General features: G+C 44.1%; 2 protein-coding genes across 4 annotated transcripts in view; one reads left to right on the forward strand and one right to left on the reverse strand.

Annotated features, from left to right (window-relative positions):
* Positions 1 to 1,412: 1,412 nt before the first annotated feature.
* Positions 1,413 to 3,329, reverse strand: cldn33b (claudin 33b). Its single transcript, XM_012820529.3, has one exon. It carries the CDS (start codon positions 2,648 to 2,650, stop codon positions 1,982 to 1,984), a length of 669 nt encoding a protein of 222 aa, XP_012675983.2. The 5' UTR covers positions 2,651 to 3,329; the 3' UTR covers positions 1,413 to 1,981.
* A 7,461-nt stretch (positions 3,330 to 10,790) lies between these two features.
* Positions 10,791 to 26,667, forward strand: part of wwc3 (WWC family member 3) — a 48,821-nt gene continuing 32,944 nt past the window's right edge. For 2 of the 3 annotated variants that reach the window (XM_012820540.3, XM_031575225.2), the window contains exons 1-2: positions 10,792 to 11,209; positions 26,490 to 26,599. In XM_012820540.3, the coding sequence (XP_012675994.2) occupies positions 11,064 to 11,209; positions 26,490 to 26,599 (256 nt within the window). In that variant the 5' untranslated portion in view covers positions 10,792 to 11,063. Of the gene's footprint in view, positions 11,210 to 26,489; positions 26,600 to 26,667 lie in introns of all 3 variants that reach the window. The other variant, XM_031575226.2, reaches the window with a different exon arrangement.

Genomic DNA, 26,667 nt, shown 5'->3' on the forward strand with positions numbered 1-26,667 from the left:
GATGTGTTAAATCAGCTTGAATGGTCAAGTCAAATCAAGCAGCCAAACATTCATCCACAGTCCATAATTGACAATGTTCAGACATTTGTGGTTATGCTGTCTCAAAGACCAAGCCCTCAAAATGTCACACATTAGTAAATTCCACATAAAAACACATAAAGAAAGTTCACAGAACTAGATTGTTGACCTTGTGCTGCCGAACACCTTTTCCATCAATATTGATCTAATATCAGGTGCATCCCATTGACAGAATGGTCAGAAGAAAAACCGTTCCACATGACATGGTAGCACAAAGACATTATACTGTACACAAGTGCGTAGCCTAAACAGAGAATACAATGAACATTTTGTCAATGTCCTTTGGATGGAGGGGAGACAGACGAAGAGGGGGAGAGAGAAGAGAAGGAAATAGCTGTCTAACCCTCCGACCTTGGCAGGTTTGTGTAATTATATTGAGGAGAAGGTGGAGGGGCAGTCTGTCCTGCATTCTTCACAGGACGTGCTGCTCGTTAGAGCGATCGTTAAATGCAGCTTATCCTGGTGACTGATGAGGGGGAAATCAGAGGCAATTAGGCTCAAGAGTTCTTCACAAAACAGCAAGGACACTTTTGAAACAACTGTTTGACTGTATCCTTCATATGACATTCTCTGCCTTGACGGGTTCGCTCATATTCTCATCAGAATGTTTCCAGTAAATAATCTCATTTATATTGGGTTGTACTTGGTCACATTTAGGTGTCTTACACATCAAGACTTTCATGGACAATGTTTATGACTTTTATTTGTGAATGTGCAAAGTCAAATGATTCTGTTGGAGAGCCAGAGAAATTAAACTGTAGTAACAGCTGGTGAGTAAGAGTTAGATCTACTTAAAGACCCACTTGAAGTTAAGTTGTCCTGTTGTATTTGGCATTAAGAGGTTGCTTTCCTTCACCAAGCTTGACAGAGTGCATGCAAGACTAAGTGGTTGCAGCTCAATCATGCCAAATACATTTAGTTATGCCCCTAAACAATGTTACGATTATATACACTTAGTGATAGTGATTATATACGCTTGAGTGTTCAATAAGAACTGAACTTTTATACAAACAGACAAAGGATGTACATTAAAAGTCAATATTCCAATTAAACAGTCAAGTCCTTATAAATCAGTATTTTCATACAGAGCAAACATTTCACTTTTCATTTACAAACCACGACACATTGTGCTTGTGTGTGTCTGTGTCTGTGTGCTTGTTTGCTTGAGTCTGTAAAGTGTGTACGTGTGGTTGCTATGAAATCGTGGTGGCTCTAGTATGAGTCTTAATTACAGTGCAGTCATTACAATATACATCCATATATATATATATATATATATATATATATAAACAATGATCACACTATCATGTTTTTTTCTAGAGATGTCTCAGTCTGATACAGTACAATCCAGTCAATTATATCAGTAATCAGTCATTCTGTCCTCTTCCATTCGTCAGATTGGATAAAATATGGACTGGATATATATGTGGGATGTCTAAGAAAACACAAGTTCATCATAAAACTCACACTTCGTAAGAATAAAGATCGAGGTTCTACATAGTCAATGAACCATTCACAGGCTTGGGATGGTGAGTAAACTACTAGCTTTATACTGCTGCTCATTATGATAACATACATTTGTATCTATATGTGACTATTTACTAGATGAAATGCATGCAGTGAGAGTAGAAAAAAAAAGAAATATTACCTGACAGAAAAAAAAAATCTGTTTTCAGTCCTGGTGTCAGGTTTATACATTAACACTGATCCAAAAACAGAGGTGCTGTCCTCAGAAATACATCAGCAATCACTCCAATTTCTTTGGTTTAAGATAACAACTGTGATTTGAACTCGTGTGAACTGATAATATTTAGTATTTCGTCTTTCAGTTCAATAAAAAACTTCATGCTGGATCTAGGCTTAAGGCTCCCCCTCCCTGGGAAGGACTGGGAGCTGGAACGGCTCAGACATACTCGGAATGCTTTCTGGCCGGGCTGTGGATAGTCCTGACCTCTTGTCTGTGGTGGTGCTGCGTGAATCGCGCCTGGCCTCTGTGTGATCTAGGAATGGACGTGATGAGCAGGACCCCGGCGATCACATGCAGGAAGCCGGCCACCCAGCCGATGAAGATGGCGTCACCGAACTCCCAGCGCGGGATCACCTCGGGCACGCGTTCGTCGAAGAACTTTACCACTGTGGTGTGTGCCGCCACCGACACGGGCACCAGCCCTAGGACGCCGGACACCATGCACAGCACCCCGGCGATGATCTTCAGCGCCCGCTTGGCGCACTGGCCGTCCTCGCCCGGGCAGCTCTTGATCTGGCTGAGCCCCGGCACGGCCACCAGCAGCCCCAGCATGCTGGTGCTCAGGCACAGGCACATGAGGATACGCGCCATCTGGATGTCGGCCGTCAGACCCAGGATGCTGTCGTACGGCCGGCACTCCAGGCCCCCCATCTCCTGCACCACGCACGTCTCCCACAGGCCCTGCTCGAAGCTCTCCGTGGGCAGCAGCTCGGTGGACAGCGTCAGCCACTGGGGCATGAGGGTGGTGGCCAGGGAACAGAACCAGGCCAGGGAGCCCACCAGCACTCCCAGAAGCTCCAGAGCACAGACGCACGGGTTACCCATGGTCGCAGCGTGCCCTTCAGGTGGATGACTTGCAGTGTTCCTGCTCGCCTGGGTAGCACCTCAAGAGCTCTCCTCTGGGCTTTGAAGAAGGGAAAGAACTGAGAGGGAAGGAGAGAAATGAAGAGAGAGAAAAAAAAGGAAAAAGAGGCTTGTCTCAGTCCCTGACCCCAGTGCTCACTTCAGCCCCTCCACTGTCTGTCTGTCAGTCGTCTCCAAGAGAGCGGCACTTCATCTTGAGTGGCAAGGAGGAGGAGGAAGAGGAGGAGGAAGAGGAGGAGGTAAGGGACACTTTGACATTTTACTCCCTGCCCTCTTGTTGCTGACTCCTGGGGGGAGTTGTGTGGGCTGTGTTCAGCCAATCAGCGCTTTGCTCGCTCATATCCCCTCATAGTTGAAGCTCTCCTAACACAGGCGGCCACATGGGATGCCATTAAACTGCAGACAGGATGTTATTAAAATGCAGATTGTTGTCATTACAGGAGACAGGGATTGTGTTTGGTTTACCACTCTTCCTTGTTTGCATGTTTGTCCATTCTGTTCTCTGTCTCTTGTTAAAGGGGGTACATCACCAGTGAAAGGACAGAAGACACCGAATGAAGGAATCCATGGGTGAAGGAAACTACACTGAAGTTATTTGCTTGTTGCACACCATTCAAAAAAGACAAAAGTGAGAGTGAGTGAGAGAGAGGTGGACAGAAAGAAATAGAGGGAGAGAGAGAGATAGAGAGAAGGAAAGAGAGAGAGAGCTTTTCCAGTGAGTGTAAAATAGCCCTCCTAAGGAGAGCATGCCAAATTTGCAATGTGCATCACACCAAGGAGTCTTTGATGCTTGCTTACCACAGTGAAGCACGTGCTTTATTTGATTCAGTGGTTAATTTCAACCAGAAATGCTCTGTAAAACTTCAGACTGAAAAAAAACACAAACAGGCAGTCACTGTAATAATTTAAGAATGTTGTTCTGTTGCAGCAATTTTGCCCTTGTCCTTGCCATTACAATTACCACGTGCAAGTCTAATGTGATACTGAGACAAAGCAAAAAAAATAAATAAAAAATATACCAGAATCTTGCCCTGTACAACATAATTGTAAGACTGAAGTCCTGCAAAACAGTGCAAACTACATAAAAACAGCACACTTTCAGCTTGGGTTATTTGAGGGAATGTCAGTCCTACCTTTCATGTGCAGTGGCAACAGTGTGCTGGGAATGGAGGCATTTGGAAGCATGTGATTGAGGAGCGTGTGTGTGTGTGTGTGTGTGTGTGTGTAAACAAAAGTATGTATTGTGCATGCAAAATGCAATGTCCGACAGTAGGAGGCTGGGAAAGAAATTAATGACATGAAAAAATTCCATCAAACATGCAAACTATCCCTCTCTCCCACTCATTCTCTTGCTCTTTCTCTCTCTCTCACACACACACACACACACACACACAGAGAGACACACGTCATCATCACATTTGTTCTCTTTGAACATTTGTTAATACTTTTATCCTCATACACACATGTACACAAACACATTAATCCATTAATTCAGTCTGTGCTTCTAACATAATATTTGTATTAGGTCTAGTCATAATTCTGGAACCTTATCATTTCAATATTTCAACAACTTTTTTCAAAAGATCTTCAATGTCACACGATGGGTGAGTGCCATTACAAAAACAGTTATTTCGTTGTTTTCCATAGAGTCCAATTCTTGCATGCAGACTTACAAGCATTGCAGTGAATTACACTAAGCATTTCTTTGCGTGTCAACAAATCTCTAACATGTATGACCACCCTTCATTGGATTTACAAGAGATTACATTGGAACAATACAACCTGGTGTTACTGAGCAAAATGTGTACAAATTGGCACCTTTGAAATGTCACTGGTCAGGTCAGCAGATTAGCAATGGGTCACAAACATCGATCTTTCCTTGACTGAAGCTGCCTGGTATTTTGCCGTTTGAAAGGAAAACCCAAACAACTATGTGTAGTCATGTTGGAACAGTTAACTTCACTTACTTTGAGGTCTGCTTTTTAACCCACAGAATCTGCTGTAATGAACGGTTTAACTGCAAGAGATTTACTACAGCTCAATGATATTATAAGCTTACAGTAAGTGCTGGCACAAGGACTCCAATGTGCTGCTTTCAGATTCAATATGGGACTAACTTAACTTCACTATGATTTGACAAAGCTTGCTTTAAAATACTGGCATGAGAGAGAGAGGCCTAAGAGAAATTATTTTGGAAACATCAGGATTTATTTATTTGTTTGTTTGTTTGTTTGTTACATGAATGAAGCATGGGCAAAGCTGACCAACATTCTTTCTTACGAATACAAACATTAACCTTTACATGTATTCTGCATCACCTAATTATAGATTTACTGACTGAGTTTGAATTTCTACACTAAATTCACAAAATGCATAGCTGTTGACACCGTGGTCCATGGTCAGTATCTCTTTGGAGCCAGATGGGGGCATTAGAGTGCATATGTCTCCCAAGTTGAACAGCTGGAAAAGAAGCAAGATGTTATTAGTTTAACGACGTAACAGAGATATACTGAATGTACATTGATGCATCAATAAATATGATTTGCATCCCCAGTTTAGTCTAAAAAAACTTACTTGGAAACTTATAGACCAGTTTTGACTATAGCAAAACGTGTTTTCATTTAGGACAAAATATTCTCATGGTTTTGTCCTCACTATGCTATGCTATTTTCCTTAGACCCAATAAAATACCGTGATATATAATTGCTGCAGTAATATAAAACTGCTACGACCCTTAATGACTTCCGTCCGGTTGCACTCACCCCTATCTTCGCCAAGTGGTTCTTCCACATTTGAAATCCCCTCTCCCTGCTACATTGCACCCACACCAGCTTGTCTAAGGGCAAAAGGGCAACTCCACTCTGCCCTGACTCACCTGGATAGTCACAACTCATACGTCAGAATGCTGTTCATTGACTTCAGGACAGCATTTAACACTGTGGTCCCCTCCACCAGCCAGCTTGGTATCAGCACATCCTTTAACAACTGGACTCTGGAATCACTGACATCAGTTTAATCACCCAGTCTGTTAATTCAGACAACCTCTCCCTTGCCACCACCACCCCGAACTCCATCGTGCCACAAGGATTCGCACTGAGCTCTCTTCGGTATCATCTGCTCACCAGTGACGTGCGGTGAGGTTCGTGGCTGGTGAGGCACTGACTTTTTCAGAGTCAAATTTACAAATACATAAACCCAATTTAGTAACGGCGCCTATTAACGCCCGAAACCTATTAACAGCCTCACGCAGGTACATGTTACTTAATATTGATTTCTATATCAACCAGGATAACGGATTTTAAACACCATACGCTCCTACCCAAAGGGGGTATTTAACTTATAGGTGTGAAAAAAATTGCAGTACAGCGTTATTTAGTGTACTAGACAGCGATTTATTTCTGTGTGTACAAACCCTCATGGAACGAACTGAACGAATTCGATTTCGCAACGAGAATTTGTGAGCTTTCTATAGACATATATACAGAAAGGCTGTTAATGGGTTCCACCTCCTGTATCAGCTAATTTTGCGTGTCGGTCTACACAACGGAAAAAAAAACAACTGAAAACACGTTTCAGTTGAAATCCAAACAAGTTACCAGTCCTAATCTAGACACCCACCGCTACTGAAATATGTAAGATTGATTGATTAAAGATGTTTCGATCTATAAATGTTTTTAATAGCTGGGGCGTTAATAGGCGCCTTTACGATAGAGTATCTAAGATCACCATTCAATTGGCAGCTTTCACATTGACTACTGGTTGTTTTTCATATCAGCATTCTTTACACACACATAGGTAAGGTGCATACAGTAGGCAGCTGCTAGCTTGTGATGAACTCATGTGTAAATATTATGCACTCATGAATATGAACTCCTGAATATGAACTCTTTCTTACGAATTTGCACAAGCACCCTAAGGGTTTCTACCTTTTCCCATTATCATTTTAAGAGTTAAATCGAGGAGACTATAACATCAGCTAGATAACCAGCTATCATTTCATGCAAATTGAACTCTTCCGATTAACTCGTAAGGTTATTAAGTGTCCTTAGCTAGCTAATTAGCTAACGTAGCAACAGGATAACCATTGCAATCAGGAAACACAACTTACCTACAATTTAAGTTTAATTTCTCAAAATCAGCTCACCAATAAAAAGCAGTCTTGGGTTCTAAGTGATCACAACCACTTGAGTGATGTTAAATGGCTTCACATAGACATAAAACAATCCCAACAGAAAATATAGCTGCAGGCAGCAATGGCGGGTTCCTCCTCAACATTCCAATCATTACAAAATTGACATGACACTGACATGTATTTCATACATGTACACAACATTGGGCAGATAATTGGATCAATGGCTGATTTGAAGACATTTTTTAAAATTATTCACAAATTGTCACTGTCGAGAAATATCCATGCTGGTGACATTATGGGTTCTTGAGACTTTGTGAACCAGGGAAAAATGTATATTCTGCACAATTTGTCACTGTATAGAAAAATCCATGCTGCAGACTTACCAATGGGATATTCAATTTGAAATGCAATACTGTCAAGATCCACAAGGCTTCAAGCTAAGGAGGGGGCGGGGCCTTGGTCAGGCCACAATGTCATGAAATGGTGTGTATGCGTCTTGCCAAGTGTTTGGTGTGTCAGGTGGAAGTTTGTGTCTGTGAGAACTGGGGCAAGCCGCGCGGGGAGCGAAGGAGGAGAGAGGGAGACATTACACTGGAAATGGTGGTAGCAATTAGCCAAGCATGCATGTTTCAAATATTCACCAAAAATCTACTTTTCATCTTACAGTCAACTTTTTTTCAGATTTGTGTACTAAACATTCTCAAGTGTCTTCATATGAACTTGTGATTGAATCAGAGTATCACTTTTTGAATGAAAAATGTGTAAAGCATTATTTTAGCGTTAGCGATTAATGCAATCTGCTTTATATCAATCATTTTTGAAGATATGAAGTTGCCTTTGCACATGGGGACATGTTGTAGTGTCTTCCACGTGCATACCAAGTTTGGCGTTGATATCTGAAAGATTTGCTGAGATATGACTTCACTTCCTGTTTGATGGCTTTTCTGCTGAAATTCAGTGGCTGTACCGGACAAACGGTTGTGAGGATCAAAATTATGTTGGATAAATGTTGTGAGGCTTGGTCTGAAGATCATCTCTGGTGATTTTGAAGAAGATTTGACAAAAATTGTAGGAGTGGAGGCCTTTCAAAGGTTTTTGATAAAACCGGAAATTGCGGAAAATCTATATAACCGGAAATTGACGCCATAGGGTGTGTTGAATTCGTCTTGATCCAGGGAATCCAATGGTACCTCATTTTTGAAAATTGGTCAAACGGTTCAAAAGTTACAGTGTTAACAAAAGTCCAACTTTGACCCGTTGGTGGCGCTAGTGTGGTCTAGTGGGAGACATGAAACTTGGTGTGAGTGAAGAAGGGACTGTCCTTAATGAGTGTGCCAAATTTCTGAAAAAGTTACCATACGGTTCTAGGGGCTGCCATTGACTTCAATGGCACAAGAATAATAATAATAATACCTACAATAACAATAGGTTTCCTCCTGACGGAGGAACCCTAATAATGGGAAATCAACGGAGCTGCCGCTGTAAGTTCAAAACCAAATTTATTCTTGAGGTTCCAAACATGTTCAAAGCAATTTGGCTTTGAATGTGAGAAGTCGATCGAGTTATCTTCTGTCCCGTCGCTTGAAGCATACCTTTTAGCTCCGGCATTGGTCTCCCATTATTAATCATTTCGCGTTTGGACTGAAAGTCCCGTTTTGAGAACTGCTTCAGTTTAGCAATAAAATCTTCCATTTTCGCCGTGAAGTAGAAGTGTAGAAGAAAATCAACGTTTCCCAGCATAACCCCGACAGGTGCGCTCTCGCTCGCCCCCTTCGTTGAGGCAGAGGTACTGTGTGCCTCACCTACACGATTTTTCAATGCGTTTTGAGCTCAGCTCAAAGGTTCTACGCATGCGCACGCATGCGCAAAACCCAGTTTGGAGCGATTGCGCAATCCTAGGTGAGGCACTGCCTCACTAGCTCCCATAGACAATACATGGTGCCTAACCTGACCGCACGTCCCTTGTTTTCTCCCGTCTATTTGAATAGGACATGCGCAAATTCAGCGAATTCTGCGATTTTTATTATAAAAATGCTCGAAATGATTGGAATCATGCAGAAATTACACCTATACCACAGATTAGTAGAGAAATATCAATATTTATTTTATTTTATCATTTTTTTTATTTTTTTTTTTACTTTTCAAGATTGCCTCATAGGACCGCACGTCCCTGCTGCTCACTCTTAATTGCATGACTACTAGTTAAGGCGCTCCAACACCATAGTCAAGTGCGCAGATGACACCACGGTGGTTGGTCTGATTAGAGGTGACGACGAAACAGCCTCTAAGCCAGGATAAGATTCAGCACCTGACCGCGTGGTGTGCCGACAACAACCTGTCGCTTAAGGTCATCGAAGCTCATCGTGGACTTCAGGCGGGCTACCGGCCACACAGACCGTCAGTCAAGCTTCAAGTACCTTGGCATCGACATCTCCGATTATTTTACCTGGTCCCTGAACTCCTCCATCCCGGTCATAAACCGGCAACAGCGCCTGTACTTCCTACAGAGCATTAGGGAAGATCACCTGTGTCCCAGGATAATGTTGGATTTATACCGCTGTACCATTGAGAGATTGCGCACAAAAAGCATCTCATTATGAAATGGCAACTACTCCGCATCAGACCGTAAAGCAGTCAAGTAGGTGGTGAAAACAGTATAACAGATCACCGGCACCCAGTTATCCACAATTAAGAACATGTATCACAAGCGCTGGCTGAGCAGGAAGAGAAACAAAATTAAGTATGTCACCCACCCTAACCATGGACCCCCCCCCCCCTCCTCCCATTTGGCAGGAGCTTTCGCTGCCGCACCAGCAGGCTCAGGAAGAGCTTCTCCCCAGAGGCTTTGGCCTCCACAAAACCCCTCTAATAGCATCACTGCACTGTTTACAGTATTTTAATAAACATTTTATGTGCACTATTCATATTTTGCACAGACTGAACCACAAACACTGTTAAAACAATGTTACTGTACATATCACAACTGTACACGTTGTTTACTCTACATACTTTTAACCTCATGTACATGCTGTTCTTACTGTACACACAACCATACACTTGCACTCTTTTCTCTCTATCTGTCCACTTCTCTGTATACACGTTTTAAAATATATAATATTTGCATATCTGAACTCCACTGTACATAATATATGGTAGAAATTATGCTATAGTACTTACTTTTCCTATAAACTTTTATCTATAAACAATACTATATTTTTGGACTTCTGGTTAGATGCTTAACTGCATTTTATTGACTTTGTACCCGTACTCTGCACAATGACCATAAAGTAAAATCTAATCGAATACAGAAGAGGCAACAACAGAAACAGCGCAAACTTGTAGGTAGGCCAATACATTAATTGTATGCAGCGTACTAGTCACCGGGGGGCGCTCCTATGTCAAATTCATTTTTATCTTCTGACATTAGTCTCAAACACTAGTCATTGCACTTACACTAGTCACTAAGATGTTTTATTAGCCAGCAACAGCAAATCGTAATCCATTGTGAGATCTATATAATATATTTGTATTAATAGAACCTGTAGTAGCCTATTATAAGCCATTATATTAAACCTGTTTAAGATCAAATTAATCCAGGGCCATATAAATTAATTCCACATTTCTGAATAGCATTATTTGTGCGGCATAAAATATCATCTGGTACCAGGTTTACGAAGGCAATCATTTTACCTTTTCCTAAAAATGAATATTTTTTAAACACCACGTAGCATAAAAGCGTTCGAAACTGCATACTTCATGTGTATACAGAATGGATACTTTGTTTATGTCACTACTCTACCTGAGAATTCAATCTGCTATTCTTTTTAAATCACTGTAAACTAGTTACCTTTTCTTCTGCCACTAAAACGCCAAAATCATGCGACTAACTCTATTGGACCAGCGGGCTCGTTTTAATCCTACGTTCTGTCTCGTGGGCACCCCTTATGCAAATATCCTTTGCCCGAATATGGACACCACGGAATGAAGTAGCCTATGTTCGAAGAGGCAAACATGGAGGACCGACGCTGAGAGTCATGAGAACGCCGCAAAACTTTTTGGATAGTGGATGCAGGCTAGCCTGCGTCGTTTACTTGCTTGTTTATTATCCAGTTATTTAGTATTTTCGTCGTTTAAACCACGGAAAGAAAATGTTTGTAATGCAGTAAAAGGCTGGTCGTTGTTTTTTGGAGAAAACGCAGGGGGTCTGGCGCTGGCGATATCCCCCTCAACCATCCCAACGCTATGCCGTGGGTGAGCAGCAACAAGCGAAGAGAAAGCTCGGAGCTGCCGCTGCCCGCGGGCTGGGAGGAAGCACGGGATTACGATGGCAGAGTGTTTTACATTGACCACAACACTCGACAAACTTCTTGGATTGACCCAAGGGACAGGTAAATGTTCGCTGTGAGCAATACATCTCCACTGCTCTATCAGGGAAACCCCTCTGATTTCGCTGTCGATTAAAGTCGTTAAGCATTAATCAATCGCATCCAGAGTAGCCTACGACGCGAGGGCGGGGGCTTGTGATGATGAGAAAGTAGCCAAAGAAGTTCAGAACTGATTGCTTGCCCAAAACCACAAATACTGTGACTGATAAGGACTGTTGCTCTGTTTTGCCAAATCCTTACATTTTGTGCTAAGTGGTAAGGGTTGAGGTAAACAAAGAACATTAAAGCACCCAACGGGTAATATCTCAAGTTTTGTTATTCTCTGGCTGCTAATGTTTTTATATAGCCTATAAACAAAATGCAGAGGTTAAATATGACATAAAGGAATTTATTCAGCGGAGAAATGCACGCTGTGGCGACTGTTCGTACGGGAACTCGTTCACTGTTGTTAGCGAGACATGTCAGTGCAGTTGATCTTAACTGTAACTGTGTTGACTGGAGACGGTGGGTGTTTTTTCACGGATTGTCAGGACAGCTTCGCAAAATCTGCAACGTGTGGTGCTCCCTTTCAACCACCCCTCACTTGCCCACCACATCTTTACTGGGCTACTGCTGGTCATTTGGTTATTTTTCTATTGATCATTCCTAAAACTAGTTTCCCTTATCGCCCCTTTGAATAATCCCTTAGAGGAAGACGAAGAGTCTTGAAGTTGTAGCCTAGCAGGATCATTCATGCTATTTGAAGACCCGGTATGAAAAAGCCCTCTGAATATGTAAGCTATAATATGGCCGAGTAGCCTAGGCCTATTTCAAGCACAGTGTCTCCTTTTCAGTACCAGGAGATTTGCATTCGACTTCACATGATGACATTTCTATAAGCAACCTGCTAGAATAATAGTATTTTGACATGGCCAAAAGAGGAAGAAAACATCCAATCACAAAGGCGTTCATTCTTCCACCCGTACAATCAAACCAATGAAACATGCAAACACTTCACCTCAAAAAATACTTCAAAAACATCTACTAGATATACTAGAACTACTAGATATCGCATAACCATTTGGTCTTGATCAGTGTTTTTTTTATCAATGTAGCCTAACTGCTTCTCTCTTCAGTAGGCCTACTGACACAGGATAACAGATTTCATTGTGTAAGTCTGTGCCATAATGTGGTTTGTGCTTATCTTAAACACTGACCTTAATTTATGTAACATTGCTATGTAAGCTTGAGAGGGATTTCCTCTGTGTGTCTGTCTGTTGTTCTACTTGCTCATTGGTGTGGTCATACAGATGTTGGCCTACTGTTGGCCGCTGTCTCCTGTCATCAATATGTACAAACAGAGTTTTGACATTATATTAATGCGACTAATGTATAGAGTTCAGCTGGAGGATAATGTATAGAAGACAGAGTCAACATCACCCATGAATAGTTTTGCTAGCCATCCAGATTTCCTGTTTGGCTGTTCACACACAGCCAAATGGATGTAGTCTTTTTCTATGATCAACAACTGAACTATTAATTTGACGGGTATAAAAAGCGTATGGCCTGCTTTAAAAAAAAAAAAAGAAAACAAAATGTTTTATATAGCAAAATGTTAATGCAAACAGAGCCCAAATGAATGGGAGAATTGAACTGCAGCTCCCAGAGTTCCATGTGCAAATATGTGAGGAATGCTAGTTGGGCCAGTGGGAAAGCCGTAAGGATGTGTTTTCCCCAGCCTAGAAACGAGCTAAAACCAGGCTTTCAGCAAGAGCCATTTAAACACACCGCTTCTCACCGAGCCGCGGGCCTCTGCTCAATGGGAGGGATTTGCTGCCGCTGGCAAGGTCACAGCTCTCGTTCTTTTTTCGAGCTGTGGTCATTGACTTAAAACAATGAGCAACAATTTCAGCACCTCTGAGTGAGTGAGTGAGCGAGCTGGGCCTCAGTAGGATGACGAGTCAGGAGTAGATTGAATGCCATTGTATTCAGAGGAAGAGGATTATCAGCTAGCTCGGTTTTCATCAAGCATGTCAGTTTGGGTTGCCTTCGAGCTACAACAGGCAGGGTTTTTTTTTTATTGTGTCTCTACTGACAGTGAAGTTAAAAGGCAACAAATGTAATGTGTTTTCTTTTTTTCATAAGAAGGACCTCGTGTAAATTACCTCTTTAGATTGACAGCTTGTGAAAAGGTGTGTGAATGCCAGACACTGCTCTGGGGCCTGGGAAAAAAAAGAATCACTGATAGTCTACGTGTTTCCATGCACACACTTTTCACTTTTTTCCACTCCTTTCAAATTCTACAGGTTGTACTTTAATGTATATATATACACAAATGTCACAAATATCAGTTTAACAAATAAGGTTTAGTACCTTAAGTGTATTACATTTTTAACCTGCAGCCCAGAGCCAAGACAATGGATTACAGTGCCCTCTCTCAGCTGGTCGTGTACACCTCAGAGTATCCATGAGTGATGAGAGTTATGGAAGGTTTTATCATGGAGACGGTATAGGTTGATGCTGTGACTACGTGCTGTAATGTCCTACAAAAGTGAAGGATGTTTTTTAAAACTCATAGGTATTACCAGTAGTGTACCTTCATTTTAAATACTGAAATCCCTGCACATGCTGAAATACCAGCGCAATTTGGTAGGGAAAGAAAAAGTGTAGACCTAAATTTGTAGACCTTTTGAGTTGTACTTTAACTCGAATCTCAGGCCAATTCAGGTCTCAGTAGATTTGTTTTTAGAATTACATGTAAGTATTTGATCCACAATTCCACAGCTTTTTATTGCCCTGGCTGATCCAGCTGTATAGATTGTGTACAAGGCAGTTTCCTCTGGAACGTCACTTGTGACATGTCATTTGCATGTCATGAAGGCACGTATCTGTTTTCGTCTCGCTTACTTGAGACACGTAGGTAACATGCATTCCACCTACAGACAAGTGATTGGTAAGTAACCTCTTAATGGGGCTCCTGTAATCCTTTTAAAGACTTGTTGAATGTCACAGCAATATCTGGGTCACTTAGGCTATTGTTCTGACTAGCTGATATTTGAGGACTAGATGCAGCGGTCTGGCAAGTGTTTTACCATTCAAGTTCAGTCAGTCTATGTCACCTTGACAGTCAAGCACTGTCTCAGTTATGGTGTAAAAAGAGTGAAGTTGCGGTGGCATTGAATAGCCCATGAGATGTGGGCAATGGGGTGATAGCCAGTACCTAATGCGCTATGTGGTAGACTCATGGGCCCTAACCTCATTGATGACAAGCAAATTCTGCTGCACATGGACTAAAGCTAATTTAATAATTTGGCAAATCATTTGGCTAATTTAATACCATGAGCAAGATCTTGAGCACAAACGTGGGTGGGTCAGTACGATGCAATGACATGTCACACAATAGCTGTAGTTCATGCACTACAGACTTTGCTTGTTGCGAGAAGTTGTGAGAAGCCAAAATGATGGATAGAGACCAGGGTTGGACTGTGTTGGAAAAACTGTCAAAAAACTGAGCTGTTTCAGACAGTAGCTTTGGTCATGATTTGAATGTGATGTGTGTCAGAAGACATCAGTGTAGGCTGAACTGTAAACTGTAGTCCACAGAAGTAGAAAGAGACTTTGTTTTTGAAGAGGTTTGTCCTCAAAATCCCCTAAGGGTCAAGAATTAGCCAGGAAGAATGTGTGAAGATTATCTGTGAAAAGGGATCATCACTTCTTTTATGGGCTTTTATTATTATTCAGTTTGCCATCTTGGTATTGCTTTTCTGACCTCATAAAAGTTCTCTTTAGCACAGTGTTTCGTCTCATTTTTACACTCTTTCATTTGTTCCTGTGTTTGTGCTTATTATTCGCATTTTCAACTAAGGCATATAATAAAATGCAACAAGGGAGAAAGGAAACAAAAGAGAAAGAAAAGGAGAAAACAAACAAGGGGTGATATAAGAGTATTTCCTTAAGGTAAGGTGAGGTCAGGTATGAGGCATGGGTACACTGGAGGTGAGTGTACCACTGAAGTTGTGGTCTTTTCATGGCATAATGCCTCTGTGATACGTTATGCTGAAGTTTGATGGGAGAGTAATTCATGAGTTGCTAGTGCAAGTGCTAGATCACAGCTCACCAAACAGAAGAACAGCTTATACCTGTAGGCTTGCTACATTCTTCACTACACACAAGTTCCTTGTAGTACTCATTTTTCAAAAGAAAAGGAGAAACAAAAACAGGCCCTTTTTTTTTTTTTTGCTTTGACTGGACAGTTGTGGTGTTGGTTGCCTTCATTGTGATGCTGCTCCTAGCCTCCTTTCTCTTTTGTTTTTGTTTTGGAAGGAACGGAGTAGCTGACTGGAATCTAGATAAGAAAAACCTGATCTACTCAACGACTTTCCCCCGCCCCCCTCCTCCTCCTCCTCAACCCCACTCCAACCCCCAACCCAAAGTCATATGATTACCAGCCTTTGTTACTCGCGGCTGATAGGACTCTTGACAAAATCTCATGTTACCGCCGCAGCCTGGAAACCTAACTTGGCATAGCGGTGATGGAAGACACGGAGGCAGGGGCTGCCGAGGCGACCGCTGTCAGTGCAAGCTGTCTCGGAGATGTTTTATCTCTAGGTGGTTTAAACGAGAGGACTGTGGTATCTGTTGACTATTTGCAAGTGTCTGGTGTTTCAAAACTGTGGTGACCACAGTTTACCCTGGTCTGACGTCGGTTTTGCAAAACAACCCTCCATGTCAGAAGTCAAACATGAAGTCCCGCTACTCTTGGTCATTTTACTTTTTTTTCCAGTTGCCCTCCTGCACATTTTCTTCTCCCTAGAAAACTGTTTTAAAGGAGAGCGAGAGACAGTGTTTATTAGTCCTGGTGTTGCCATACTCGTTTTAGGCGTCATGGGACAGGTCTGCTGAGCTCTTGCCTTTGGGGCCTGCTTTTAGTCAACTGCTGTGTGAGGACAGGCTTTCAGTGTTTTTTTTGTTTGTTTCCCCTTTCCTTTTCGTTGTTTGTTGGCCGCCACAGTTCGCTAAAGAATTGTCCAGCACCATTGTTTGTTGGTGTTATCCCCTGGATGGTCAGATGTGCTCTGTGGCCGCTGGTGTGACTGCGTCAGAGGTGGCATGTGCCGTAGGCCCCACGGCCGAGGGTGGATTTTATTAGGTGGCACTGGCTATGTGACGGCTTGTAGTGAAAAGTGGGATCTGCGTGTGAATTCACTACGCAGTCACCTGGGAAACCACTGGAGCTGTCCTGTGAAAGAGGACTTCGTTCCAGCATATAACGGTCCTCTCTATAACTCTATTTCTCATTCTCACTGTCTCAGAACAAAGTCACAAATACACACATGCAGATATATACCTAAATACAGAAACACACACACACACGTTAATTTGCCACTCTGTGGCTCCTCTACATGTGAATGCGCTAATATCTGTGTGGAATGTCATGTATTCCTAACAACTTGTTTCTTGTAGTAAAAACTTCTTTAGTGGAACATCCTTCTATATCCTTGTAAAGGGAATTTTGTATCTAGGTGAGCTCTAGACTCTAAACTAGATGTAGAATTCTTACTATTGTAGATGACCCCCCTCCACATACTTTTGCAATGTAAAGGCTAACGACTGTCTAAGGTATCTCTCAGGCCAGGCTAACCCCAACCACCACCACCACCAATCCCCTGCAGATAACACGTTTTGTGGGATGAGGGAGGGTTTTTGTCCCTGAGGAATGAGCACAATGTCAGGCATGCCTACACTAACGCCCGGGCTGGTGGTGCTGGCGGTGGTGGTGGTGGGGGGCTTCTGTCCGCCAGCAGCCCCAGACAAAGCTGCCCAACAGAGGCAGTTCCCACGTGGCTCTCCCCTCCCTTGCCCTCCCCTCCTGGCCCCTGCGTTCAGCTCAGCTCAGCTGCACTCTTCTCAGCCCAGCTTCGCTCCACTAGCGCTCTGCTTCGGCCGCCAGCCTCCTTTATTAGCTCTGTTATGCAACGGGCCGCTGCCGGCCTGCCGCTCCGCAAAGGGAGCCCTTTATACGTGATCACAAAGCACACCAAATTCAATTATTCTGGAAAGGGGGAGCCGGGTTGCCACCGCCTAAAGGTTATTCACAGGCACTCAAACCTCAACCCGCTCCAGCAGCCGTTTTGCTTCTCTAGGTGTTTTTATTATTGGAGTGTTTTTTTTTTTTTTTTTGCCACTCTTGTTTTCAGCTGGGTAGTGAAGCTGGCAAATATGCCATTGCCACATACACTGTTATACGTTGTGAGTGTCGTAGTAGAAGTTTTAGCACAGTACTCTGCTCCCTAAGAAGAGACATTACTATTGTGGGAGTGGGGGGGTTGTTGTTGTTCCTGTTTTTATACAATTTCTACCTTTTATCTACACAACACTAAACAATACTGATCTCACATCTCTGGACTTGAATACACAACCTGTTTTTAAATTCCACTTTTGATATTTCTACATGTATGGTGGCTTTGTAAATCCAGAAGAAGATCTAACAGGCAATCCTGCTATTATTTCACTCCGGTCTTCCCAAGGCCTCATTGTCCAGAATGTTCTCCCCTCCCTCTTCCCCTGCCTCCCTGCATTCACTGCTGGATCCTGACACAGGAAGCCAGACAATTCCGAAACTCCTAAAAATGCCAAACTGCCGCAGTGTCAACAAACACAGGGTTGCTCGTTGCCGCTGCGTTGTGAGTCTTCAGGTGATGAGTTTTATTATTTTTTCCTCCTCTTTAGCCTTGTCAAATTACGGGAACGTTCCAATGTTCAAAATGAATCACTTGTAAATCAGTTTTATTAGCTTCATTTCCCATGTACAACATTTAAACCCGACCCCGGTTGACCTCCTACTTGCCTAAATAGATTTTTTTGGTTTCTGAGATATTACTGTCCAAATGGCATGGGTCCCGTATTCCTAGACCTGTCAGAATTCACAATTCTTCTGTTGATTTGTTGATTCATACTTGTGGCCTAGCCACACTAATTCCTCATTGTTGGAAATCAGTTTGGCTTCCTCAAACTCATTGGCTCCAGGCATGTAATGTTTGGCTCTTAAGTGCATCGATCATCAGGGTCCCTTGAGCCCCTTTGCTGACGTGAGGAAGAAAACTAACTGGGGGGGGTGGTGGTGGTCTGTAGTCATCTCAGTGAGCATGGCTGACACTGTGATCCAGGAAGTCAAATCCACCCAGGTTGGTATGTGTTAATTAACCCTGCTAGTCTGCCCCCCCTGGCTACCTACGTCTCACTCCGGTAGGCCTGCTCACGGGTAATGCCAATCATGCCAGGAATGCTAGCCGAGCAGGATGTGCCAAACCCGCTGCGCCAACTCTGTGTGGCTGTGCGCTCTGTTTGTCATGGCATTAGTTTTTCAAGAGGCCTCACACCTCGGTGTCTGAGGAAAGAGGTGATGTTGGAGGTGAAGCGTGAAGCGGAATATTTACCCACCCCACCTCCACCCCCTGCTTTGCTTAGGTACACTCTTGCCAAGTTGGTGTGTCTGCGCACTTGTCTGTGTGTGTGTGTGTGTGTGTGTGTGTGTGTGTGTGTGTGTGTGTGTGTGTGTGTGTGTGGACAGCTCAAACACACCAATTCCCTACCAACATACCACCAATCTCACACATCTTGTCCCCGAGATGCCTTCAGAATGATTTCTGACCAGGGGTGGGTCTTAGCGTTAGTGTGTGGAGAGGGGAGAAGCGCGTCCAGAGCCTGGGGCCTGCTGGTTCCCATGCAGTAGCGATGGGGGGATCTAAATGTGTCTGGAGACAGAGATGCCGCCGCGCTCCGTCCGGGGTGGCATGCTACTTATAGTAGGCCTATTTCCATAAGATGGTGAACATAATAGAAGGAGGGGAAGGGCCCGTCGTCTCTGTCTGCCTGACATGCTCAGCTGCCGGAGCTGCTTCCCTGCCCCTTCTGAGAGGGGGCTTGCATTAATGGCATTCCTCCCAAACTTGTTTTCGCATCTCTGCTTTTAAACCCAGAATGGAATTTTTAGAAGGGGGCACTTGTGCACAGGAGGCTGAACTGAGCCGTGTGTATTTCTGTGTGTGTGTGTGTGTGTGTGTGTGTGTGTGTGTGCGTGTGTGTGTGTCTCCTGGGCAGAGCTAACAGAGGTAACAGTATTCATCGGACTGGCCTGGCGTGGCATGACGTTATTTGTAGCGCGTATTGCAGCTTTGCGCAGAGTTAAAAACGGTGGCCGTTCGAGCATTTTCCAATATCGGCTCATGCCCATGTATGACCCGGCCTATCTTGGTGTACGGCACATTTGTTGTTTTTAGTGTCACGCATGTGATGCTCTTAATTCCCAGAGGTCAGGCCCAAGACTTTTTCTGGCCTGGGGGCCTCAGTTGTAAACGTTTTGGGCATGACAGCAATGTTAAAGCCGCACATTAATAGCCAATAGCTGCGCTTTTTGTCACCGAAGCTTCAATACTGAACACGCTGCAGACAGATGGGAGGATGTGCCCACAGCTAATTCGGCCCTGTGATTGAATGCTGGGAATCCAGACCTCGGGGAATGTGTCCGGTGTGTGGATGGAGCTTTGTGTGTGTCTGTGCGTGTGTGTCTGTACGTGTGTACGTGTCTGTGCGTGTGTGGATGGAGCTTTGTGTGTGTGTGTGCGTGTCTGTGCGATTGTGTCTGTACGTGTGTGCCTGTGTGTGTGTCTGTACGTGTGTGTGTTTGTGCGGGTGTGCCTGTGTGTGTGTCTGTACGTGTGTGTGTTTGTGCGGGTGTGCCTGTGTGTGTGTCTGTACGTGTGTGTGTTTGTGCGGGTGTGCCTGTGTGTGTGTCTGTACGTGTGTGTGTTTGTGCGGGTGTGTTAGTGGTGTTTGTGGGCGTATATGCATGCCCCTAGACTGTCTCACCCCCAGTGCATCTGTAACCATGTGAGTGTTGGTCAAACTGCCCCTGTTTACCTCCGCTGAGACAATGGCATGACATCAGTACCACACGAGCCCCCCTTTAAAAAACATCCCACAGCAGCGAGGCCGCAAGTTGCCACAGCAACAGGTTGTGCGAACGAGAGCTGCGGGTTAATTAACCCAGTAAAAGCAGACCCATAATATTATACGGAGCTGATCAAACCGCATGAAGGGGCTGTGGCTGGGCAGATGGCGTGCCAATTTATTAACGTCTCCCCAGCAAAACCACACTGCTGACAATCGCCAGGCCTTGTGTGCTACTGCATTCGCCATCCACGAAGAGCAGAGGAGGGCGAAGCGAGTCCAAAAGCATTAAAACACAGCCTCCGGGGCGACTATAATTAAGTTTAACTAGGGGAATATTATTTTTAGGGAAAGCATTCTCGACGAGGAATGCAGAGGGCTGTTGTTTTGGAGCATCTTAATTTGCAGGCGGAATGTCACTCCCGCCTTTGTTGTCGGCCGGAGGCCGGAGCGGGCCGAGTAGCACGGCGCGGCGCGGCGGAGGGGCCAGGCCAGGCCAGGCGAGGGCTCCCGGTGCCACGGGCCGAGGAGGGCCCACGCTCCAGTTTCACATGGCACACATTCACAGGCGGCACCAGGGTCGCCCACCCAGGATGGAAATACCCGCAGTTGGGGGGGCAGGGGTTATGGGGTTAGTGAGAGCAACTGAACAAAATGCATCTCTTCTAAATGAGGTGCGTTTGGAACATGGTGCTATTCGTATTTTGTGCAACGCAAGTCCCGACCTCACCCTCACTGTGGTATTTTCCATATGTGCTTCGACCAAAAGAAGAATGAACAGCATGTCTTCCCTCCACAAGTTTTTTTTTGGAGACAATCAACACTTTTCAAAATTGGAAGAAGTGGACCTCTTGACAGTGACAGCTGATGGATTTTCAAGTGCCCATACACTTGCCGCGTAGACATTTTTTGTTTACAGTTTCAGCGTACAGGATTTAGGGGGATTCTTTGTCTCTCCAAAGAAGTCAGTAGCAAAGTATTTCTCTCCTTTTTCTTCCCCCCTCAACAGAACACATGTTTGTGTAGTCCCACAGTCCATGCCAGGGAGTTACTTCAATGCACTCGATGTTAATTCAGCGTTTACAGTTAGCATTTTTTTTCTGATAAATCTTTGAGAAATTCCCAAGTCTTACAATAACCTTGGGCCTGTAACCTTTTTCCTTCTGCTGATGGCGGCATTTGGGAGTTATGCACGCTAAACACTGTGAGATTTCTCCTTCTGGCTACACTGGTTTCCTTTCTGGCAGAGAGGCGTGGTATGAGAATATTAACTCTCTCGGCGCAGCCAAAGGTCTTGGAGGGAAAAAAGCACACTAAGGAAAAAAAAAAACTCCTAAAGAACAGCCTCTTTGAACCATAGAGTGATTTACTGTACAAAGGTGAAACTGCAAGCTTGCACCAAATCTGGTTTGTGTACGTCTGAGGTTGTTGTTTTTTTTTTTTTTTTAAGGCAAAGCTAACCTTTTGCTGATCGAAGTAAAAAATGTCACACTCTTTTGGCACCTTTTGGACAAGAACCCAATAGGTAGTTCATGCAACTAGCATTACTTCTCCTGTAGGGTAATGTTTTGAGATTGCAAGGCTGATGTTAAATCACTCAAATAATATTATTTTCTGGTTTGTTTATGTTTCCAGACGAGGCCTAAAATAACTTCCAGTCCTGTTTGTGAGGCCCAGATAGCATCGTCCTTACATATGCAATGGCAAGGGTAGATGAAATACACCTTAATTGATCATATAGTGGAGCAATATAAAATCACCAGTAAAGTAGCTGGTTGTTGACATTGGTCTCTGTTTACGAATGCACTGCCTCTTGTGATCGTTGGAATAAGAGAGGGAAACCCTGAGAGCTCTGTGTGCCAATAACTGGCTTCCTGTGCGAGTCCGTAAGAATTCCTAACACCCTTACTTTTATAGCTCACCAGCTTTGCGCTCTTGGTGATGTAAGTGATTTGGTTATTATTGTCAAAGGCCAGTCGGTTCATGGTTATTATAAATCAACTGAACCTCTACTAGAATGCATGCTAATTGTCGTAATTGTCAATTAGTTAACAAATAACTAAACCAATAAATTAGAAACATAAAATGATCCATCAACAGAATGTTGGACCGATGGACATCTATTAGCAGTGAGAAGAGTCCACGCCAGTATTCAAGCGGCCTGGCTAGCTTCCTTGCCTTAAAAACGCTGTTTTCTTCTGTGCACCCAGTCGTAGTGGAGGACAGATCGATTGCGTCTTGTGTCAGGCCGCCTCCTCTTCACGGGGTGTGTGGCGTTTACCAACTCTCCTGTGACACCACTTGGCTGGGACTGGTCCACTGTCACAAGACTGCGCAACAAACCAAACATTCAGGGCCTCTTTCCTCCTCGTTGCTCACATCTGACAGAGAGAGAGAGAGAGAGAGAGAGAGAGAGAAAGGAAGAGAGAGAGACCAGGGGTTTCTCTTCTTCTTGTCTCCCATCCCTAGGGGGACTGAAGGGCAGCTCATTGATGCTCTGTCCCTCTTGCTCTGACGTCACCAGTCTTCCCAAAGTCTCGCTTGCTTCATCCAACCGCTGTTGTATCATTTCTTTTTTCTTACTTGACTTTCTCAGTGGGCGAGATTCAACTCGAACTGTCTCTGAGGAGCGAAAAGTTCTCAGCAAGATCAACAGGCCTGTTCTTAAAGTTCATAAACTCTACTCCCAGCTATAATTATATAATATATATATATAATTACATAGATCGCTGAAGCTTCAGAACAGGCTCGACACAATGCATGCCCTTTAATGCCAAAACGATCCCATAAACTGTGTCATCTCTGAGATAAACTGTGCTCATTTAAATCAAATTGACACTGCTTCAGGAAGTGTGAAGGTATGTAATGTTTATCTGAAAGATTTCATTGTTCATCCGCCTTAATACGTGATGACAGACATCTACCCTAATGTTTTGTGTTGGTGAGCATTTGATCCAGTACATTCCTAATGCTGTCTAAGGGAGAACACACAGGTCTTCATTCTGTTGTTTGGGTGAACTATGTTCAAATGGATCCCCGTCAGGAGAGTGGTGCAGATGGAAATGCATAGTTGTCTTTGAGTTTCATGATGCTCTGAGTGGCCCTCATCTGCGTCACACTCACACACACAAACACACACACACACACACACACACACACACACATATAGAGGTCACAGAGCCGGGCAGGTTCCTGCACGGCGTCTGCATAGCATGCATACCGTGGCAGGATGGCCCGGGGTTGCCGTCTCTTGTGCAGAGAGAGAGATTGATGGTCATCTGTAAGCCGGCAGGTACTAGGGCTGTCAGCACAATTTTTAGTGGCATGACGGCAGATTAGGCTGCAACTCACTCAGTCACTCAGTCACTCAGTCACACACACACACTCACTCAGTCACTCAGTCACTCAGTCACTCACTCACACACACACACACACACACACGCGCACTCACTCACTGCATGGTTTGAAACCTAATATAATCATTTGCCTTGACTGACAGAACTCCTTTTTAAGGTTGAGTGATCCTCCCGTACTACGACCTCAGCAACTGTCAGCCAGAACTTGCCTCCTAAGTGTAATCCCAGCGTAATGACTTTTAGCCTGACTGAAACACCTGCTTGAGAATCAACGGCCTTGTCCATCACTTGTCGAGAGCCCTCTTACAAAAGGTCTTCCACAGAGCGTCTGCTTTTGTTGTTTTTACACAAACACAAGCTTGTAATGCTGATGAAATATCTTATGTTTGGCTGTAGCTGGTATTTACCCTGTGGGGGAGATGTATGTACGTGACCAGTCCGCAGACACTGTGTGCCTTTTCATTTGACACTGAACGTACTAAACCTGCTGCTGATCACGTGATCGACGCATGTCCCTGCCCTCTAAGTGTAATTTGTGACGACCGCAACTGAACAGCATCATTCAATCATGGGTGCAATTGAATGGAATGGAATCATGGAACTGTAATCAGTCACTCCTTTCAGTCTCCTCCCATCATTTTGCTCCAAAACGCCCACTTTTCCCACGACCCTCGCATGCATGCACATGTCAGAAGAGTCCAACTTGTCATTCTGCGCTCCTGTACCTGTAGAATACGGTTTTAGCCAGGTGCGATCTGTACATACCATGCCATGTTCTTAGCTGCACGTTTTGAAGAAATGATTCCCAAAATGGGTGCGTGCTAGTACATCTGCCCCTGTGTGTGTGTGTGTGTGTGTGTGTGTGTGGGGGGGGGCATATGTATGTCAAGGTTCACCAGTGGCTGATGTCATTGTCAAGGCATGTCTGCTCTTTTCCTGAGAAATGCTTGACAGTCCTTGCATGCCGGGCATGAGCAGTCCGTTCCTGTGGATTGTTAAATCGGGTTGCTTGGGTGAGAGCAGCACGCTGGCAGGCGTCTCCCAAAAGTCTTGCGCCGCACCTCAGGCCGCCCGCACCTCCTCCTCCTCCTCCTCCTCCTCCACCACTGCTGCTCAGGTTACTGCATAGCAGCGACGCGACCAGATCGACTGGCTGCTGCTTCTGTTCATTTATTAGACAAACAAGGACATGCGCTTCCTAGTGTTACAGCACCGTGTGGATGGGTTTGGGAAGGGAGTTTTACACGAAGAGCAAGTGACTCACGGTGTCTTTGAACAGCTGTTGCCCAAGTCATCATGTTGAAATATGTGTGTGTGTGTGTGTGTGTGTGTGTGTCTGTCTCTGTGAGGCATTAAGATTACTGTCATTTCCCCAAAAATATCTTTGTGATATTTCTTTTTTTATAAAGATCTTGAAAACATTCAACGTGGATCTTGAAAACTAGGTTTTGGTGTATCAGACATGGCCGCTTTGACCCCTCAGAATTCCTCCCTGGATCTCTTGGATATCTATGCAGATGTCCTCTCTTCTTGAGAGTACACCAAGTCTCATCTGTTCCAGTGCTTCACAGTCACTGTGGTGGAGGGTCCTTAAATGTGATAAGCCTGCTAGGGATGCTTTAGGACGTGCTGAATCAACACCATGCTTTCGTGAGTGTTTTACACCAGTTCTCTGGCTGGTTTGTGGCCAAAGTGGTTTGCACATGCACACAGGCTCTGGTGGTTTGCCCCCCCCCACACCCCCCCCCCCCCCCCCCCCCCCCCCCACACCCAAAGTACAAAGCCATCAATCAATGTTCTCGACTTGCAGAGAAGAAAAAAAAGAGGAGAGCGAAGAGGGAAAGCGAACCGGCAGTGATTTACGGGGAGCGAGAGTGAATGGGGTTTGTTCTGTGGGGTGTGGAAGGACAGGCCAAACCGAGGCGAACATCTCCATGAATAGTCCTCGGTGGGTGCGCAGAAACCACAGCATCTTCATTTGATGTGAGAAATGAAACATCTTCTATCAAGTTTTATTGGACTCTTTCATGTTGTTGGATCCTGTCCAAAGTTTTTGGGAAGTGAGGCTTGTGTCATTTGTCTGAAAAAAAGTTTGTGAATGTCTCCATTTCATAACAAATGTCGTATTTTAAAGATACAGTATTTTCAGCATTTAAATGATGTGGGTTTGTTGTTGTTGTGTTTATTTTGTCATTTGTAATTGTGTGCGATACATGGAAGTGCCCTTTCAAACGAGTCACAGATGTTGACATGATCAAGGATGGAAATGTCAACATGACATGGAAAAAGAAACTAGACGTATTTTATAATTTCTCACAATTCTCATGACTTGTGTTAAGATGTCAAAACAAGATCAACTCTCTTACTTAGCATCAGCTATTTCCATTGTTGTCTGCAGGTTCAGATACACACACATTTATATCTTTGTATCAGTTCATTTGAAGGCCCAGGGAAAAAGACAAAAAGGTTTCAATCCTCTTAAAGGTATTATTGCCTTGCCAGTTGAATTTGAGAAAACTAAGCAAAATTAGCACAAAGGAACTTAAAAAAAAAAAAAAGGTCATCTTTGTCCGGGTCGCAGTTTGCAGTGGTCTACTCTACTCCAGCAGTCCCTCCTTGCCCCGTGTATGGAATGTGTTCAGGGGCCTTTTTTCCTTCAGTGTCTCTACTACCCACATTTCCCACCCCAGAGGTTGGATCAGCAGATGCTGAGCGTCTGAACACGCGTTCATTTTTTTTTTCGTTCTCAAGGAATGCTGGGCATTTTTCACATGCCACTTGTTGTTGTTATTGTTTCTGCGCTGTGGCTCGCGACTCCAGGCTAGTCGTGAACTGTTGACATAAGGTTTTGAAAATGAAGCACTCCAAATGGATGAAAACACATGGTGTATTTGGTGAAAATGGAACGTTACACACCACAAGAATGCGTTTGACATGCCTCGTCTTATATTAGCCTTGCACATTTTCTAACCCAGAGTGTGTGTGTGTGTTCTGTGCAGGATAACCAAACCCCTGACCTTTGCTGACTGCGTGGGAGACGAGCTTCCCCTCGGCTGGGAGGTGGTGTTGGATCAGCAGGTGGGAGTCTACTACATCGACCACATCAACAGTAAGTCCAGCCCTTTGTCCCGTAGGTGTAGAGCCAGAGGAGTGAGTTGTAATGCTTGTCCCGCAGCA

The sequence above is a fragment of the Clupea harengus genome, chromosome 10 (genome assembly GCF_900700415.2).
Source record: "Clupea harengus chromosome 10, Ch_v2.0.2, whole genome shotgun sequence".
In the NCBI taxonomy this organism is placed as follows: domain Eukaryota; kingdom Metazoa; phylum Chordata; class Actinopteri; order Clupeiformes; family Clupeidae; genus Clupea; species Clupea harengus.

What these genes read in the sequence shown, in the direction of transcription:
- cldn33b (XM_012820529.3), bottom strand. Translation starts at nt 2,650, where the DNA reads ATGGGTAACCCGTGCGTCTGTGCTCTGGAGCTTCTGGGAGTGCTGGTG.